Here is a 21,051-nt window from a genome sequence, read left to right on the forward strand (position 1 = left end):
GAATTTGGCAATAAGGAGTTCATGATCTGAGCCACAGTCAGCTCCTGGTCTTGTTTTCGCTAACTGTATACAGCTTCTCCATCTTTGGTTGCAAAGAATATAATCAATCTGATTTCGGTGTTGACCATCTGGTGATGTCCATGTGTAGAGTCTTCTCTTGTGTTGTTGGAAGAGTGTGTTTGCTATGACCAGTGCATTCTTTTGACAAAACTCTATTAGCCTTTGCCCTGCTTCATTCCGTGCTCCAAGGCCAAATTTGCCAGTTACTCCAGGTGTTTCTTGACTTCCTACTTTTGCATTCCAGTCCCCTGTAATGAAAAGGACATCTTTTTTGGGTGTTAGTTCTAAAAGGTCTTGTAGGTCTTCATAGAACTGATTAACTTCGGCTTCTTCAGCATTACTGGTTGCGGCATAGGCCTGGATTACTGTAATATTGAATGGTTTGCCTTGGAAATGAACAGAAATCATTCTGTCGTTTTTAAGATTGCATCCAAGTACTGCATTTCGGACTCTTTTGTTGACCATGATGGCTACTCCATTTCTTCTAAGGGTTTCCTGCCCACAGTAGTAGATATAATGGTCATCCGAGTTAAATTCACCCATTCCAGTCCATTTTAATTCTCTGATTCCTAGAATGTCTATGTTCACTCTTGCCATCTCCCGTTTGACCACTTCCAATTTGCCTTGATTCATGGACCTAACATTCCAGGTTCCTATGCAATATTGCTCTTTACAGCACCGGACCTTGCTTCTATCACTGGTCACATCCACAGCTGGGTATTGGTTTTGCTTTTGCTCCATCCCTTTATTCCTTCTATAGTTATTTCTCCACTGAGCTCCAGTAGCATACTGGGCACCTACCGACCTGGGGAATTCCTCATTCAGTATCCTATCATTTTGCCCTTTGTTACTGTTCATGGGGTTCTCAAGGCAAGTATACTGAAGTGGTTTGCCATTCCCTTCTCCAGTGGACCACATTCGGCTGTGGTCCATATGAACTTTAGAAAGCTGGTTAAAGGATGTTCCAGAAATGGAAACAGACAACACATTCAGTAATCAGAACTTTGTTTCACAGATCAATGACATACTTAAAGTAAGTACTTGCAATTCAGAAGCTATTTTTTTTGAAGCAGTGATCTTATAAAAGTATTGTTTACTTCTGTTCTGCATTTTGCAGTGAGATTTGATAGTAGTAGCACATGCTGGGGCGAGGGCTTACAAGTCATTTTATTTCACATCATAATATTTTTCTGTGCATAGGTGCCCATATATAAAAGCAAAAAGGATACGTGTATGTGTGTGTGTGTGTGTGTGTGTGTTTATAAATGTCACAAAGGCCATGAAAGCAAGGACCATTGTCTGTCCTATTCACTGGCTGCATTGTGGTACCTGCCACAGAGAAGGTGCTCAGTAATTTTGAATGGATTAACGAGGCAATTCTGAGTTTTCACAGTCTTTCATACTGTGATTATTGAAACACAGTCTTCTAATAAGTTGATAGCACTTGTTTTTTAAGTTTCTGCCTGTAACCATTAATCCCCATTAATCTCCATCATTCTATTTTAAACTCTTTTATTTTAAATATTTTCTATTCATGTTACCCACTGAATATATACACTCTGGAGAAAAATAGTGTCATTCAAAACCAACGTGTATTCATACATCTTTCCTCTCTCTATGCTTGCCTCCCATCTTAAGTGCCACCTACCTTCTCTCTTTATTATATATGGCATACCCAACCTGTAAGTACTGTCATAAATGTCACTTACTTTATGAAGCCTGTTCTTCCCTGTAGTAAACAAACTCCTGTAGTTACATTTGTTTCATGTCCTATGTTTTATAATATGCTTTCATATGGTAACTCTATTGATAAGAAGTGAAATAGCTCTAAAGTTATTTTATATACAGTTGTATTTAATGCTCAGAACAGCCCTAGGAGGCAGGCAGTGTCATTATCTTGATTTTATTGATGAGAAAAATGAGACTGAGAGGTTTCTTGAGGTTTCTTAAGGTCATGTTGCTAATAAATGAAAGAGCCTGACCTTAAACTCTAGAATACCGAATCTCTTAGCCATATGCTCTCTGCCTGCACTAAAGTGACTCTGCTTCCCAAGCTTTATGATTTTTACATAGAGGTTATTATCCCCAGTTTACATAGTAGGAAACACGGACAGTGTTAAATGACTTCCTCACCAAAATATTTATTTGGCTGCGCTGGGTCAGAGTTCCAGCACACAAGATCTTTTAGTTAACGAACTCTTTAGTTTTAGCATGTGGGATCTGGTTCCCTGACCAGGTATCGAACCCAGACCCCCTGCATTTGGAGCATGGAGTCTTAGCCTCTGGACCACCAAAGAAGTTGCTAAATGACTTCTTAATGTTCATTCAGTTCAATTCAGTTCAGTTCAGTTGCTCAGTCGTGTCCGACTCTTTGGACCCCATGAATCACAGCACGCCAGGCCTCCCTGTCCATCACCAACTCCCGGAGTTAACTCAAACTCATGTCCATCGAGTCGGTGATGCCATCCAGCCATCTCATTCTCTGTCGTCCCCGTCTCCTCCCGCCCCCAATCCTTCCCAGCATCAGAGTCTTTTCCAGTGAGTCAACTCTTCGCATGAGGTGGCCAAAGTATTGAGTTTCAACTTTAGCATCAGTCCTTCCAATGAACACCCAGGATTGATCTCCTTTAGAATGGACTGGTTGGATCTCCTTGCAGTTCAAGGGACTCTCAAGAGTCTTCTCCAGCACCACAGTTCAAAAGTATCAATTCTTCGGCGCTCAGCTTTCTTCACGGTCCAACTCTCACGTCCACCTTAATGTTCATATATGTACTTAAATAAAGGTATTCTAATCCAGCATTTCTATTACTCACCTAATACTTCCTACGCTACTTTATAATTATCTTTTAACAGATTCACTCTGTAATACTGACTAAAGTGTCTATTCATTCGGGGTAGGAAACAGGAATGAACATTGCAAAAAAAAAATTGCCGCTGCTACACTGTAGAAAATAAAATTTGCTCGGTGATTGTCCAGATTCATTTTTCTAATCACAACTATAAGTTTTCTTTTTTGCTACCACTTGATACATTTTCTTGATTTAACATTTTTAGCCAAACAGTCCTCTGCACCTCAGGGCCAAATATTGACTCTCCTTATTTCACACAAATGGTGAAGTGTTTATGAAAGAACATCAGGGAAAGAACTTCTTTAGGCTTGATGTTTGTTGTGGGTTTTGGTACCCAGGGATACTTGAACCCAAGGTAGGAAAGCTGTTGGGTTCCTCTGTCACTTCTGTTCAGAGACTCAGTAAAGCTGATGAAGTGAATCTCCTGGCATTGGTTCTTTCCTCTGTCATTCTTGCCCCGTAATGGAAACCCTGCTCCATTTCTTATCTCGTTCTCTTTTGCGTGCCGGCGGCACTGCCTTCTGACCTGGTTTAAGTGTCCTCAGTGACCTCTGGCAAGCTCGTGTGTGGATCCCTTCGAGAATATGCCCACTCAGCTAGATTTTATAGTAATGATTTTATTTCTTACAGAAGTTTGGTTAGAAAGTTTGTACTCCCCTTATTAAAAGAGAGAATTTCAGAATGTAATTTGCTTCACAAACCTCCCACAGTTATGTTAAGCAGATGGTTGCCAAACACCAGTTCAAAGTAGATTGCTCTTATATGAAATAAAATCCATGCTCAGAAAATCTGGCAGTGGAAGCTGGTCTTCTTCCAGAACAGTCTCTCAAACAAATTTCTTTTTACTCAAAGCTGGCAAACTACTACACCTGTGTTCTACATGCAGTAGAGAAAATGGCAGATGGCACACACCAATGCAAAGTTACTCTTCCTTAACATACTGGCATCCCTGTTTTCCTTTACTGGTAACTGGTAACTGCTTTTGCTTTTGATGACACAGGGGAAATAGCAAGAATTTGGTCTTTAGTTCTTAGTTCTAGTTTCAGATCTGGCTCTGAATAGATGTGTGACTTGGACAAGTTACTTCACCCATTTTGAGCTTTAGTTTTCTTACCTGTAAAATGAAGGTAGTATTATATACTTCACAGAGCAGCTGTTTTGATTATATCAGTGATGTATATAATGCACTTAAAGTCTTTTCTTTTATGCAGTGGCCCTTTAATTAACGTTATGTTGCTGATTTGTGTTTAATACCTAGCTCTACTATAATTATTTATGTGCGGTCTCTGTAACGTAAAAAAAAAGAAGTATGATAGGTAAATCAGCTGCAACAAGAGTTCAGTGAACATTTATTGAGCACCTAGTGTATGTAAGGGGAAGACATTTTTACAATTGTGAGTAAAGCATTTCTTTTAAAAAATCTGAGTGAAAGTCACTCAGCCATGTCTGACTCTTTGTGACCCCATGGACTATATAGTCCATGGATTTCTCTAGGCCAGAATACTGGAGTTGGTAGCCCTTCCCTTCTCTAGGGAATCTATCCAACCCAGGAATCGAACCCAGGTCTCCAGCAATGAAGGAAGAGTCTTTACCAGCTGAGCCACAAGGGAAGACCAAGAATACTGGAGTGGGTAGCCTATCCCTTCTCCAATGGATCTTCCAAACCCAAGGATCGAACTAGGGTCTCCTACATTGCAGGTGGATTCTTCACCGCTGAGCTATCGGGGAATGTAGAGTTAAAGGCAAATACATGGATAAAATCACTGTAATACATCTTTTTGCACAGGGAATACTTCATGAAAAAGCGTAGTAGATAAGTGAGCTTTGAGGGGCTTCCCAGGTGGTGCTTGTGGTAAAGAACCTGCCTGCCAATGCAAGAGACATGAGACCTGGGTTTGATCCCTGGGTCAGGAAGACCCCGTGGAGGAGGGCACAGCAACCCACTCCAGTATTCTTGCCTGGAGAAAATCCCATGGACAGAGAAGCCTGGTGGGCTACAGTCCATGTGGTCACACAGAGTTGGACATGACTGAAGTGATTTACATGCAATGAGCTTTGATGATATGCTGACGTTGATAGAAGTAGGAAAAAGACTCTAGAAGAAAATAAGGATCAGTTTAAAAAAAAAAAGTAAATAGGGATGTAAGGGATAAGTTCCAGGAAGAATGACTGGAAAAATATGAATATCTAAGAGAGTAATAGGACATAGGATCAAGAGCAATGATGGAACTGTGTTGTGGAGGTCCTTAAAGTCCACACTGATACCTTTGTCTTTAATTTGCAGGCAGCAAACAGTCCAGTCACAGAAAACATTTAAAAGACTAACATGAGCTCAGCTTTAGGAAGAGAACTGGGGGGTGTGGAGTGTGGCAAAAACCTGAAGAGAGACCCAGCTAGAAAGTTGTTGAAATCCTTCCAGGTGAGAGGACATGGGCAATCTTAAAAGGAGTTCTGTGTTGCCCATTAAAATGCAACAAAAAGAAGTTGGATATGCAAGACATGGCAGATACTGAATCTTTGGGACTTGATAAATGCAGTCATTTATTTAAAGGATGGATAAAAGGATAGACTCTTGTTTGCCCGTGGCATTTCTGTTTAAACTAGGCTTATTTTCTCCACGTTGTAAGTTTCCCATGAACTAGTTGTCTGCCGGAAAATAGAAACTTCATCCTTGGGCTGCGGTGGAGCCACTGTGCTGGTCAGTAAAGGTGTGTGGTCTGCTGATGGGCCTGCTGTAGAAGGTCATGTGTGTTGTGGGAGAGCATCAGGGGTCACAGTCTCGGCTCCTTAGTTTTACTTGGTTTTTCTTTTTCAAGGAGGTAGAGTAATTTTTTGGTATTTATTTTGTTGTGAGGATCTCTTTAAATGTAAATGAAATACTGCATGAGCTACTCATAGATAGGATTTATCTTTGTAACAAAAATTGACACAAGACTGTCAAAATGTGACCACAAAGGAAGTCCTAAAATGCCATCCGCTATAACTGTTGGTTTAGAGATTAAAGTTGATAATAGCAACTTATTCCTCAAATGGCTGTCTTTACCTACCACCCGTAAGTCATGACAGGGAATATAGAAAAAGCAGGGATCAGGAAAAGGACTGAATATTGGCAGATTCTTCAGGAACGTGTTGCACTAAATGAACCTATCCCTGCCTTGAGACCAAAGTAAATCTACAAATGAAAAAGTCCTTCATTTTAGTAGGCACAAGCCTCCCAGACTTGAAAGTGTTCATCCACACCTCAGTTTATGGAAACATATTTTTATTTTATCTGACCGATGTGGGCTTGAATTCCTGGTATCCTCTTCAACTGATGAGCACAGTTTTGTAGCATCAGAAAGATCTATTTGCTCAGGACTGATATTTTTTTCTAAATGTAATACTACTATTAGTTACATGCTTAATTGGACAGGCAGTATTGTGTCATAGGAAGATGGTGAAGACAAAAGGCAGAAAATCTTGCATTGATATCATTTACTACTTTAGCATCCTTGGGAATGTTACTTAGCAACCAACCTCCATTTATCTGTGTCTGTCCTACCTATCGGAGAAGGCAATGGCAAACCACCCCAGTACTATTGCCTAGAAAATCCCATGGATGGAGGAGCCTCGAGGGCTGCAGTCCATGGGGTCGCTAAGGGTCGGACACGACTGAGCGACTTCACTTTCACTTTTCACTTTCACACATTGGAGAAGGAAATGGCAACCCACTCCAGTGTTCTTGCCTGGAGAATCCCAGGGACAGGGGAGCCTGGTGGGCTTCCGTCTATGGGGTCACACAGAGTCGGACACGACTGAAGTGACTCAGCAGCAGCAGCAGCAGTCCTACCTATAATCTGCTATGGTTCTGAGTATCCAATGAAACAATGTGAATTGTTTTAAATCAATAAGAATTATAAATTATTTTTATATTATTACAATTATTAAAAGGATTCTAAATCCTCAATGTAGAGACTGTTTTATCTAGGCTTCTGTTTTCAGGAACATCAAGTGATGCAGAGGCTGAGTCAAAATAAACAAATTTCCCGAGGTCCTAGAACTAGTTAAGTGGCAGAAAGGGAAGTAAAGACCCTGGTTTCCTTCAATCAAGTGCAGAGTAATTTTCTTCTACAGTGCTTTTAGAATAGTAATCATATTTCAGAACTAGGACTGTCTTGATCAAGTTACTCTAGTAGGTTTAACAAACATATAATCTAACTATATTGGGGAAAGGAGAGAGAGAGAGAGAGAGCAGTGACTTAAAGAAAATGAGGTAATGTGATGTGCAGACTTTGAACGCTACCCCCAAATGCCTCAGTTGCAGTTGAGTGACACCAGTGTCTGGACTTGTCCAACCATTTCTAAAATGAATACTTGAAGGATGCTATGAGGGAGCTGTTTTGTAAGATTGTATGTATTAATTTATTTCCAGTTAAGAAGAACAGAGTTTTTATATTGTGTGAAAATTTGTTGAGGAAATTTTTTGAAAAATGATTGCACATACCTTAATTTTTGTTGTGAGGATTTTACTTTAATTGTGTAGATGGCTGGAAAGTTCGTTAGTTAATAATTGTGCTTTACATCAGAATTTGGAAAGCAGTTTGTTTTTTTTAACACATTATTTAAACAGCTGCTGGGCTGTTAACATGAATTTAATCATGTTTGGTGTTTCTTTTTTGAAAGCTTAAATGAGAGTTGTATGAGCTTAGAGACAACTTCAACAGATTATTAGATAGACATATTGATTCAATTAGTGTGTATAACACCATTTCAAGTATTGGCATAGCCCTGGAGAAATTGATGCTTATAAGTAATAACACAGTGTAAGTGTCCTCTTAAATGTTCACACAACAGAAACCAAGCATATGAAAGTCTACTTACACATCACACGTGAAAGATTTTTTCCCCCAACTTGATAAGAATGGCATTTTATCTATCTTTTATTAGATCCCCTGGAGAAGGAAACAGTAACCCGTCCAGTATTCTTGCCTGGAGAATCCCATGGACAGAGAAGCCTGGTAGGCTACAGTCCACGGGGTCGCATAGAGTCGGACAAGACTGAGCAATGGAACGGAACGGAATGGATTATTAGCACTGTGAACGAAATATTTCATTAGCTCCCATAGTGTTGACTACTTACTTCCTTAAAAATTGAGTTGAAAATTATAATTTGGAAATTAAACAGAGATAAATCACTAAGTGAATTGTAATTAAGATAGAAGGCCTATTTTATACTCCATAAGATAAATATTGTATCTTTTCAAATACAGCAAATAAATCATAATCCCTTTGCATTATTTTCCTGGCTAGAAAATTTCAATAATCTGTTCATGGATAAATAGAATCAACTCATACTAATAATAAAGTTTTAAGTTGTATAAAGTTTAATTTATATTTTAAAAATATTTTAATAATGGTATTTTAGGTTCTGGTTTCTATGACTTGTCAAAAAATTGACATTAAACAAATGATAGGATTATCTGTGAAAAGCTCATTCTAAAGATGAGGATATAATTTATTATAATTTTATAATTTAAAATTAACTGAATATATTTCTCCATGTGTGTAAATAAGTGATCTCCCCCCCAAATGTTAAAAGCTGAAAATTTTATTTGAAGCCATCAGGTGCCAGACATTGCAAAATCATATGCTCTCTTACCATCTTACGTAAGTGGGTAATTTGGTCGAGCTAATAAAATAGGAATTTCTAAGGAAAAATCCCTTCACATTTATGTACTATTTAGGTCAATAAATTCAGTATGTAACCAAATTACATGCTAGTAAAATATTTCATGTACTTTTTACTCTTAAACTCTTCCTTGAGCTAGGTATATCAGTTCAGTTCAGTCGCTCAGTCGTGTCCGACTCTCCATGACCCCATGAATTACAGCACGCCAGGCCTCCCTGTCCATCACCAACTCCCGGAGTTCACTCAAACTCATGTCCACAGAGTTGGTGATGCCATCCAGCCATCTCATTCTCTGTCGTCCCCTTCTCCTCCCACCCCCAACCTTTCCCAGCATCAGAGTCTTTTCCAGTGAGTCAGCTCGTTGCATGAGGTGGCCAAAGTATTGCAGTTTCAGCTTTAGCATCAGTCCTTCCAATGAACACCCAGGATTGATCTCCTTTAGAATGGACTGGTTGGATCTCCTTGCAGTCCAAGCGACTCTCAAGAGTCTTCTCCAACACCACAGTTGAAAAGCATCAATTCTTCGGCGATCAACTTTCTTCACAGTCCAACTCTCACATCCATACATGACCACGGGAAAAACCATAGCCTTGACTAGACGGACCTTTGTTGGCAAAGTAATGTCTCTGCTTTTTAATATACTATCAAGGTTGGTCATAACTTTCCTTCCATGGAGTAAGCGTCTTTTAATTTCATCGCTGCAATCAGCATCTGCAGTGATTTTGGAGCTCAAAAAAATAAAGTCTGACACTGTTTCCACTGTTTTTCCATCTATTTCCCATTAAGTGATGGGACCAGATGCCATGATCTTTGTTTTCTGAATGTTGAGCTTCATGCCAACCTTTTCACTCTCCTCTTTCACTTTCATCAAGAGGCTTTTTAGTTCCTCTTCACTTTCTGCCATAAGGGTAGTGTCATCTGCATATCTGAGGTTATTTGATATTTCTCCCAACAATCTTGATTCCAGCTTGTGCTTCTTCCAGCCCAGCGTTCCTCATGATGTACTCTGCATAGAAGTTAAATAAGCAAGGTGACAATATACAGCCTTGACGTACTCCTTTTCCTATTTGGAACCAGTCTGTTGTTCCATGTACAGTTCTAACTGTTGCTTCCTGACCTGCATACAGGTTTCTCAAGAGGCAGGTCAGGTGGTCTGGGATTCCCATCTCTTTCAGAATGTTCCACAGTTTATTGTGATCCACACAGTCAAAGGCTTTGGCATAGTCGATGAAGCAGAAATAGATGTTTTTCTGGAACTCTCTTGCTTTCTCCATGATCCAGCGGATGTTGGCAATTTGATCTCTGGTGCCTCTGCCTTTTCTAAAACCTGCTTGAACATCTGGGAGTTCACGGGTCACATATTGCTGAAGCCTGGCTTGGAGAATTTTGAGCATGACTTTACTAGCGTGTGAGATGAGTGCAATTGTGCGGTAGTTTGAGCATTCTTTGGCATTGCCTTTCTTTGGGATTGGAATGAAGACTGACCTTTTCCAGTCCTGTGGCCACTGCTGAGATTTCCAAATTTACTGGCATATTGAGTGCAGTACTTTCACAGCATCATCTTTCAAGATTTGAAATAGCTCATTTGGGATTCCATCACCTCCACTAGATTTGTTCATAGTGATACTTTCTAAGGCCCACTTGACTTCACATTCCAAGATGTCTGGCTCTAGGTCAGTGATCACGTTATTGTGACTATCTTGGTCGTGAAGATCTTTCTTGTACAGTTCTTCTGTGTATTCTTGCCACCTCTTCTTAATATCTTTTGCTTCTGTTAGGTCAATACCATTTCTGTCCTTTATCGAGCCCATCTTTGCATGAAATATTCCCTTGGAATCTCTAATTTTCTTGAAGAGATCTCTTGTTTTTTCCTATTCTGTTGTTTTCCTCTATTTCTTTGCATTGATCACTGAGGAAGGCTTTCTTATCTCTCCTTGCTATTCTTTGGAACTCTGCATTCAGATGCTTACATCTTTCCTTTTCTCCTTTGCTTTTCGCTTCTCTTCTTTTCACAGCTATTTGTAAGGCCTCTTCAGATAGCCATTTTTCTTTTTTGCATTTCTTCTCCATGGGGATGGTCTTTGTCCCTGTCTCCTGTACAATGTCACGAACCTCTGTCCAGAGTTCATCAGGCACTCTATCTATCAGATCTAGTCCCTTAAATCTATTTCTCACTTCCACTGTATAAACATAAGGGATTTGATTTAGGTCATATCTAATGGTCTAGTGGTTTTCCCTACTTTCTTCAATTTAAGTCTGAATTTGGCAATAAGCAGTTCATGGTTTCAGCCACAGTCAGCTCCTGGTCTTGTTTTTGCTAACTGTATACAGCTTCTCCATCTTTGGCTGCAAAGAATATAATCAATCTGATTTCGGTGTTGACTATCTGGTGATGTCCATGTGTAGAGTCTTCTCTTGTTGAGCAAGGTACATACCATCCTGCTAATACAGGTTTCTTATTTAAGTGAAAAGTATTTTTCAGCTTTTAGTATTAAGCTTTCATAATCAATTTTAGCAAAGTATCAATGGCAAATAAACTTTTTCGGCAACACAGTATTAGGCACATAATAAATGTTTTTTGGCTCAATAAGTTTTAAACAGATTTCATCTTGGTCCTTGTGTCTTATTGGTTGAAGTGGATGAGCTCTACTGTGTGAGGTCTATTAATATATGTAACAGCATTGTTCAGTTCAGTCACTCAGTCGTGTCCGACTCTTTGAGACCCCATGAATCACAGCACGCCAGGCCTCCCTGTCCATCACCAACTCCCGGAGTTCACTCAAACTCATGTCCATCGAGTTGGTGATGCCATCCAGCCATCTCATTCTCTGTCGTCCCCATCTCCTCCCGCCCCCAGTCCCTCCCAGCATCAGGGTCTTTTCCAGTGACAGCATTGTGCATTTCATTTTCAAGTGGTATACATTTGGATTTTGAATTGTCTTTAGTTTTTAAAGTATTATAATGGTAATGAAAAATTCATTATGAAATAGACAATTAAAATAATGTGTTTTAACAGCTTCACAAAACAGCATGATTTTTCCCCATTTGATTTTCTGCCTTTTTTTTTTTTATTAAAAGCAATTATCTATATACGTTTAGCTGTGTAAATACCCTTATTAGGTATCATTTTATTTAATACCATGCTGCTGAATTTAAGACAAGTCCCGTGTAACTTTATCCACTCAGTAGCATGTATCTTGAAACTGATAATTATGAAAGCTTTGAGTGTAGACCATCCAGTGTGGTTACTGAAAAGTTTGTATTATTGAAATTTGTTTGGCCTGGGAATCATTTAAAAGAGCTCTTATGTGAATCTCTTTACTTCTTGGCATTGGGGTGATCACATGTAAATGGAGGTGAATTAAACATGCATTTTTATAGAATCTATAAGCTATATGCTAAAGTTCAAGAATAGTATTTGGAAAGCATAAAGAAGGGGATAAATCTTTAATCCTTAAACATGTTTGCATTATGAAGCAATTTTTTTCATAGCTATATATGTGGAATATTTTATCCTGAAATATATTCAAAGCTTTATCTATGTAAAATTGATTATAAAAGTCTTTTCAATCAACAGTTATTATCTTTAATTGTGTTTACAAACCTCCAAGTGTACTGAAAGAATCAACGTAACAGAGAATCAGTGTAACTTTTTTTAGATACTTTAAAATTTGCCTCTTCTTTATTTAAAACTGTGAACTGCATCATCTCCTTCAAGTTAAAGGAAAAAAAATACCTATAATAAACATTTTATTTTTTCATTGAAAATATTCACCTACCTATATATCATAGTTATTTGTGGCTACAATATTGAATAACAACAAATTGATCAATTAAAATCTTATTTCACATCCTTTTTTCATTCTAATTATTCTGACAAAATATTGTTTTCATTAAACTGTTAATGCTTCTCAGTATATAAAAATATGTATAATTTCACATGGATATGCTTGAATTTTACATTCTTCATTTTCTATCAAGAAAATAAGCTTGAAAAGTAATTCTTGTTGATATATAGTAATAAGATTTCATTTATACTAACATTTTCTTATCTTAGAAGAAATTAACCATGTATTAGAATGCCTTTCTTTTAACCAAATTATAAAAGGAATACTATATGATAGTTAAAGTTTAATTTCAAAAATTTGATAGCACCACTACTTTGATTTTTATTCAGTGATTAATTTGTAGTGACTTCATGTAACTACAGTCATTATATAATTTATAATTTAGAGTATACATTTACCAAACACAAATTTAATCATTAATAGTTAAAATATTAGATGCTCTAGATTAATTAGAAAAATCCTAAGTAGTAAAAATAAATAATAGGAGATTGTCTTGTAGATCCTTTAAGTAGGAAAAATATTTTACTTAACAGTTAAAATTCTGATCATTTTAAGTAATCACTTTTATCTTAAAATTTCAACTTAATTTTGGTAAGATGAGCTAAAATTTAATTAGAATGGAATTTTATTTGTACAATAGGACACCATATTTAACTTCCATGGTGGCTCAGACAGTAAAAATCTGCCTGATATGCAGGAGACCTGGGTTCGATCCCTGGATTGGGAGGATCTCTGGAGAAGGGAATGGCAACCCACTCCAGTATTCTTGCCTAAAGAATCCCCATGGACAGAGGAGACTGATGGGCTACAGTCCATGGGGTCTCAAAGAGTTGGACATGACTGAGTGAATAAACAATTCCACCATATTTATGAAAAAGTCTATGCCGTGTATATATTAAAATGTGTTGCATTTTATTGATTTACTATATCAATAAATGTGAATTATTATCTAGTATAGCAATAGTATATATATTCATACAAGGCAAACATTTAATTCCTCAGAGTATCATATTGTTAGAGAAAAGCTTACTATAGGTTTGTTGTTCAATCACTAAGTTATGTCCAAATCTTTGCGACCCCATGGACTGCAGCATGCCAGACTTCCCTGTCCGACACTGTCTCCCAAAATATGCTCAGACTCATCTCCATTGAATCAGTGATACCATCCATCTCATACTCTGTTGTCTGCTTCTCCTCCTGCCTTCAATCTTTCCCAGCATCAGGGTCTTTTCCAGTGAGTCAGCTCTTCGCATCAGGTAGCCCAAGTATTGGAACTTTAGTTTCAGCATCATTCCCTTCAGTGAATATTCAGGGTTGATTTCCTTTAGGATTGACTGGTTTGATCTCCTTGCTGGACAAGGGACTCTCATTGAGTCTTCTCCAGCACCACAGTTTGAAAGCATCAATTCTTCAGCACTCGGCCTTCTTGATGGTCCAGCTCTCACATCCTTACTAGACTCCTGGAAAAACCTTAGCTTTGACTGTATGGACCTGTGTTGGCAAAGTGATATCTCTGCTTTTTAATATGCTGTCTGGGTTGGTCATAGCTTTTCTTCCAAGGAGCAGGTGTCTTTTAATTTCTTGGCTGCAGTCACCATCTGCAGTGATTTTGGTGCCCCCAAAATAAAGTCTGTCACTGTTTCCATTGTTTCCCCATCTATTTGCCATGAAGTGATGGGACTGGATTCCATGATCTTCGTTTTTTGAATGTCGAGTTTTAAGCCAACTTTTTCACTCTCCTCTTTCACTTTCATCAAGAGGCTCTTTAGTTCCTTTTTGCTTTCTGCCATAAGGGTGGTGTCATCTGCATATCTGAAATTATTGGTATTTCTCCCAGCAATCTTGATTCTAGCTTGTGCTTCACCCAGCCTGGCATTTCACATGGTGTACTCTGCATATGAGTTAAATAATCAGGTTAACAATATACAGCCTTGACATACTCCTTTCCCAATTTTGAACAAGTCTGTTGTTCCATGTCCAGTTCTAACTGTTGCTTCCTGACCTACATACAGATTTCTTAGGAGACAGGTTGGTGGTCTGGTATTCCCGTCTCTTGAAGAATTTTCCACAGTTTGCTGTGATCTACACAGTCAAAGGCTTTGGCATAGCCAATGAAGCAGAAGTAGATGCTTTTCTGGAATTCCCTTGCTTTTTCTGTGATCCAGTGGATGTTGGCAATTTGATCTCTTGTTCCTCTGCCTTTTCTAAATCCTGGAAATTCTCAGTTTGTATATCTGGAAATTCTCAGTTCACGTGCTGTTTGTACATCTGGAAATTCTCAGTTCACATGCTGTTGAAGCCTAGCTAGAAGGATTTTGAGCATCACCTTGCCAGCATGTGATATGAATGCACTTGTGTGGTAGTTTGAACATTCTTTGGCATGGTCCTTCTTTGGGATTGGAATGAAAACTAACCTTTCCTACTCCTGTGAACACTGATGTGTTTTCCAAATTTTCTGGTATATTTAGAGCAGCACTTTAACAGCATCATCTTTTATGATTTGAAATAGCTCAGCTGGAATATCATTACCTCCACTAGCTTTGTTCCTAGTAATGCTTCCTAAGGCCTGCTTGACTTTGCACTCTAGGATGTCTGACTCTAGGTGAGTGATCACACCACCGTGATTATTAAGGTCATTAAGACCTTTTTTGTATAGCTCTTCTCTGTATTCTAGCCACCTCTTCTTAATATCTTCTAATTCTGTTAGGTCCATACCATTTCTTTCCTTTGTTGTGCCTATCTTAGCATGAAATGTTCCCTTGGTATTGCTAATCTTCCTGAAGAGATCTCTGTTCTTTCCCATTCTATTAGTTTCTTCTATTTCTTTGCATTGTGCACTTTAGAAAGTTTTCTTTTCTTAGTTTTTTAGTATAGTTTACCACTTCTTTTATATTTAGTTCTAGTAAACCTATGCTTTTGGATATTCATCTCACGTATCTTCTTCTGTAGATAGAAAAGAAAGTTCTAACCATAATGGTAATATCTCATAATCTGGACTTTTTAAACTATTTTAGATTTTATTTTTTACTGCTGGGTTCGTTGCTGCATGGGTTCTCTGGTTGCTGCAAGCAGAGGCTACCCTCTGGATGCAATGCACAGGCTTCTCACTGTGATGACATTTCTTGTTTCAGAGCATGTGCTCTAGGGCTTATAGGCTGCAGTAGTTGTGGCCTGTGGGTGCTCAGTATTTGAGGCTCCTGGGCTCTTAAGCACAGGCTCAATAGTTGTGGCACTTGGGCTTATCTGCTCTGTTGCGTGTGTGATCTTCCTGGACCAGAGATCAAACCCATGTCTCCTGCATTGGCAGGTGGATTCTTTTACCACTGAGCCAGCAGGGGAGCCCTGCTTTAATGTTTAATGTTGTTTTACAGCCCATATTCTAATATTCTCCCTAGGGAAAAGATAATTTAGTAGAACATCAAGTCATAATTTTGTACTCTTTTGAAATTGAAGAGGCCCATACGTTCAGACTTAACTTCTTTTAGATATACATTTCTTCAGTTCCCGAAATGAAATGTAGGTAGACTTTATACTCATTAAAGGCAGCTTATCAGATGTTGACTAGTTCAAGAATGTAAGTGATAGCATTGCCATGAAATTTGTGATCTTTAGTACATGACTTTAATGTGTGGGAAAATTTACTCACAGGCTGGTATATAAAAGCATACTACATTAAGTCATATTTTTCATTTGTTTTCTTTCTTTCTTAATTTTTCCTTTATGTGACAGTTACAAATGAAACATGGGACTATGTAGGGTAACTGGTAGTATTTTTACACTGATTAGAACAGTTTTCCTTCTCAGAAAAAAAGGGAAGAATTTCTTGGAATATGGAAAAACTATTGAAGCAAGATACAGAATCCAGAAGTCATAATTATTATGGCTTAAATATGTTATGTTTAACAAAAATGTTAAAATTCAAAATGTAAAAAATTTAATATACATGCCAAAAAAATACCCTGGAGTAAAAAGATATACCAAAGTTTTTGCAAAACATATCAGACACAGATCTAAGTTCCTTAGTATATAAAGCATTTAAATTCAGTGAGAAAGGCTGACAACCTAGTGGAAAAATGGGCAAAGAATTTTGATAGGCATTTCTAAAAAAAAAAAAGAGTGAACACATTTAAAGATAAAAAGATACCCAACTTCATTCATAATAAAAAATGAAGACTAAAAGTTAAAGTAAAATAACTAGTTTTTATCAGATTAACTGTTTGTGTGGTATATTATACAATAATGTCTATAATAGCACTAAAGAAATAATAGCCTGGGTGAATATATTATGTTTGTAAAATGGATTTTATGCAGGTATTAGAAAAGAACATTGTAGATTTCTGTGTTTGTGCCTGTGTGCTCAGTTGCTTAATTGTATCTGACACTTTTGTGACCCATGGACTGTAGCCCACGAGGCTCCTCTGTCCATGGGTTTTCCCAGGCAAGAATAGTGGAATGGGTTGCCATTTCCTTCTCCAGGGAATCTTCCCAACTCGAGGATGGAACCCACATCTTCTGTAACTCCTGAAAAGGATTCTTTATATCACTGAGCCACCTGGGCAGCCCAGATTTCTTTGTACTAATGTGGAAAATATTGAGCAGATATTATTAACTGAAGAAAGAAAAGTTAAAGTCAGCTCAATTTGTGTAAAAAGAGTGACCTGTATATACAGATGTATACACATACATGTACACACAGAGTTCTAAATAGAAGACAAGGATTATGGTTGATTTTGAAACCAGAACTGAGGAATGGGTGAACTTTAGGTGGAAAAGGAAATAATTTTCATTTTTTATCCTTTCAGCTCAGTTCAGTTCAGTTCAGTCGCTCAATCATGTCTGACTCTTTGCGACCCCATGGACTGCAGCACGCCAGGCTTCCTGTCCATCACCAACTCCTGGAGTTTACTCAGACTCATGTCCATTGAGTTGGTGATACCATCCAACCATCTCATCCTTTGTCGTCCTTTTCTCCTCCCTCCCTCAATCTTTCCCAGCATCAGGGTCTTTTCAAATCAGTCAGTTCTTCGCATCTAGTGGCCAAAGTATTGGAGTTTCAGCTTCAGCATGAGTCCTTCCAACAAATACTCAGGACTGATGGACTGGTTGGATCTCCTTGCAGTCCAAGAATCTCTCAAGAATCTTCTCCAACACCACAGTTCAAAAGCATCAATTCTTCAGTGCTCAGTTTTCGTTATAGTCCAACTCTCACATCCATACATGACTACTGGAAAAACTATAGCTTTGACTAGACGGACATTTGTTAGCAAAGTAATATCTCTGCTTTTTAATGTTTTATCTAGGTTGGTCATAACTTTTCTTCCAAAGAGCAAGCGTCTTTTAATTTCATGGCAGCAGTGACCATCTGAAGTGATTTTGGAGCCCCCCCAAATAAGTCTGTATTTCCATTGTTTCCCCATCTATTTGCCATGAAGTGATGGGACCAGATGCCATGATCTTAGTTTTCTGAATATTGAGTTTTAAGCCAGCTTTTTCACTCTCCTTTTTCACTTTCATCAAGAGGCTGTTTAGTTCTTCTTCACTTTCTGCCATAAGGGTGGTGTCATCTGCATATCTGTGGTTATTGATATTTCTCCCGGAAATCTTAATTCCAGGTTGTGCTTCCTCCAGCCCAGTGTTTCTCATGATGTACTCTGCATGTAAGTTAAATAAGCAGGGTGACAATATACAGTCTTGACGTACTGCTTTCCCAATTTGGAACCAATGTGTTGTTCCATGTCCAGTTCTAACTGTTGCTTCCTGACCTGCGTACAGATTTCTCAGGAGGCAGGTCAGGTGGTCTGGTATTCCCATCTCTTTAAGAATTTTCCACAGTTTGTTGTGATCCACACAGTCAAAGGCTTTGACATAGTCAATAAAGCAGAAGTAGATGTTTTTCTGGAACTCTCTTGATTTATTGATGATCCAGTGGATGTTGGCAGTTTGATCTCTGGTTCCTCTGCTTTTTCTAAATCTAATCCTTTATGATGATTAATTTTTGTTACTCTGTTAATGGTTTATTTAAACATATAAGAAAATACCTTAAAGAAAGAAAATTCTTAATCAGTTAATTAAAATGCTTCAGGGAATACTATCTGAAATACCTCACGTATGCCATAAATGTCTTAGCATATTGGAAATATTAAGATGGAAAAATGTTGTCCATACTCTTCTCAAAACCCAGTAAAGCAGTGCTAATTTGTAAATAGGGTAAAACCCAAAATATACATATTCTATTAGAGATGAGGCAGGACGGCTGTATATCCCTTTGGTAGTTCTTAGATTAGTTTACATACTGTTAATTGATCTTTACAAAAACCTTATGGAATAAAAAGAGACCTTTTGTCCAAAGAAATATAATAGTAAGCCCATTTTTTATATTTAGACATTTAATGCTTACATCTGTTCTAGGAAGTGGGTGCCATTATCATCCCGATTTTGTAGAGGACATGGAGAACTTAGTAATACGCACAACATATATTATGCACAACTCCTTTTATCACACTAAGTGCCACTGCTAGAAACTTTCCTCTTAATTGCTACACTATTGTGCTTAAACTTTATTCTGTCATCTGTATTCATCTCCACTTTGTAAATGAAATACGTAAGATTCAGAGGTTAAATAACTGGTTCAAGATTATATTGCAGTAAATGTCAAAGCCATTTCTCCTAACTAAATTTAGTGATCCCCACGTTGTACCACACTGCCTGTGGTTCACAGGGGAGTTCCATGGCGGGAGTATGGAGGAGTCATTCTGATAGTATGTGCTGCCTGTCACAAGAACTAACAATGAGGCAGAGAAGGGGTGGTTTCTCTAAGAAAACAATTGCAGTAAAAAAAATATGTACTTCCTTTTTATGAAAATATTTCCTCTATTCAAGTAATACCAAATAATTTGTTTTGCTTAGTAACTTTGATATGGTTTCTTGAGAAATTTTCAAGATCAGTGGATAAAACCTGGTATTCTCTTAAAGCTTGCTTCTGCTCTTGAAAGGACTCTGTCAGCAATCCAGGATGAGGGCTGTGCTAACAAAATTCCAACTTTTCTGTGGGATGATCCAAAAACAGCAAACAGAAGGCATTAAATTTCTTAACAGTCACAAGTGTGTGCATGCATGCTATGCCATTCCTGTCATTCACTGCTTTTTGGTGTGCATAGATTAAAGTTGGAATACTTTGATTTGCAGACTAATATGTTCTATGGAGAACTTTTTTTTACACAAGAAATAAAGAAGAGTAGCTTAAGCACATGTGAGTTCTGTGCACTCTGCCCTCATCTATGTAGCTCTCAACTGACTGTATGTATTCAGTCTGATTTTTAGAATATTTGCCTTGCCTGGGTGACTTCATGTGTCTAAGACATTTGCTGGCTTAACATCCCAAGTTGTTTCTCTTGCTCATTTCAAAGGCAGATTTACACAAGTGCTCTAATGGAAAACAGAGACTATGAATTGTGTGTGTGTAGGTGTGTGTATGTATGTATGTGTGTGTATTTATATATATAGTAAGAAGAGGTGTAGCTCAGCGGGTTAAGTAGCTCATCTTGTCCTTTTCATAATTCTGTCTCAGTCACCTTAGTGACAAACTCAAAAGTCTAACAATACCAGTTGTTCGAGGACTTGCTTAAAAAGTATACCCCTGAATTAAAGAAAAACATGTGTGTAAAAATAAAGCATCATTCTATTTACCTTGAGCTTCCCTAGGTCATCTTGACTTTCATACCAAAGTTTCACTGGAATACCTTGGAGCAAAGCACATATAATGGACTTTATTCTATAGAGAATATGCTGTATTCTACAGTATTTCCAACCATGTTAATAGAATGGCAATGTGTGGGAAAGAGATGTAGGTGACAACACATAACATGCACTCAAAATGTCTTCCTTTCTCCTTTAAATTACAGCAAATTCAGTAAAGCTAGAAATGCAGAGTGATGAAGAGTGTGACAGGAAACCCCTGAGCCGCGAAGATGAGATCAGGGGCCATGATGAGGGTAGCAGCCTAGAAGAACCCCTAATTGAAAGCAGCGAGGTGGCAGACAACAGGAAAGTCCAGGAGCTTCAAGGCGAGGGAGGAATCCGGCTTCCGAATGGTAAACTGAAATGTGACGTCTGTGGCATGGTTTGCATTGGGCCCAATGTGCTTATGGTACATAAAAGGAGTCACACTGGTAAGCAGCTGAAAGAATAACCTGATGACTGCCTGTGACATCTGATGTTGATATTACCTGACATCTATTCTCTTTCCTTTTTATTCAGGGGTGGCAATGGTGAAACTCCTTTTTCAGAATTCTGCTAGTATTGGATTGCTGAAAAGCAGCAAGTAGCCTGGGTCTTGACTTCCAGCCTTCAGATCTGAATAGCATTTCAAAAAGAAGTTTGGGATTCAGTTTCCACAGTTCTTAATATAGCAATAATATGATGAGGGTTCAAAAGATATAGGAGAATTTCATTATGTAACTTGATCTTTTTGTACTCCTATACATATTTTACCATACCCATGGGCAGAGAATAGAGTTTGCTAGCTAAACGTTTATCCTATAATGTGGTCCTCATGCGTTTATATAATAGTGGATCATTTTCACCTTATCTAATTAACTTCTTGAAATACAATTTTCAATCAGTCTTT

At 38.1% G+C, this 21,051-nt stretch overlaps 1 protein-coding gene across 7 annotated transcripts in view; it reads left to right on the plus strand.

The window, feature by feature from the left end:
* Nucleotides 1-21,051, plus strand: part of IKZF2 (IKAROS family zinc finger 2) — a 176,810-nt gene that overhangs the window by 94,352 nt on the left and 61,407 nt on the right. For all 7 annotated transcript variants that reach the window (XM_055396998.2, XM_055396996.2, XM_055396999.2 and 4 more), the window contains one exon: nucleotides 20,327-20,593. In XM_055396998.2, coding sequence (XP_055252973.1) covers nucleotides 20,327-20,593 — 267 coding nt within the window. The remainder of the gene's footprint in view (nucleotides 1-20,326; nucleotides 20,594-21,051) is intronic.

The sequence above is a fragment of the Moschus berezovskii genome, chromosome 2, assembly GCF_049115385.1.
Source record: "Moschus berezovskii isolate FMDL1 chromosome 2, NW_MosBer_1.0, whole genome shotgun sequence".
Taxonomy (NCBI): domain Eukaryota; kingdom Metazoa; phylum Chordata; class Mammalia; order Artiodactyla; family Moschidae; genus Moschus; species Moschus berezovskii.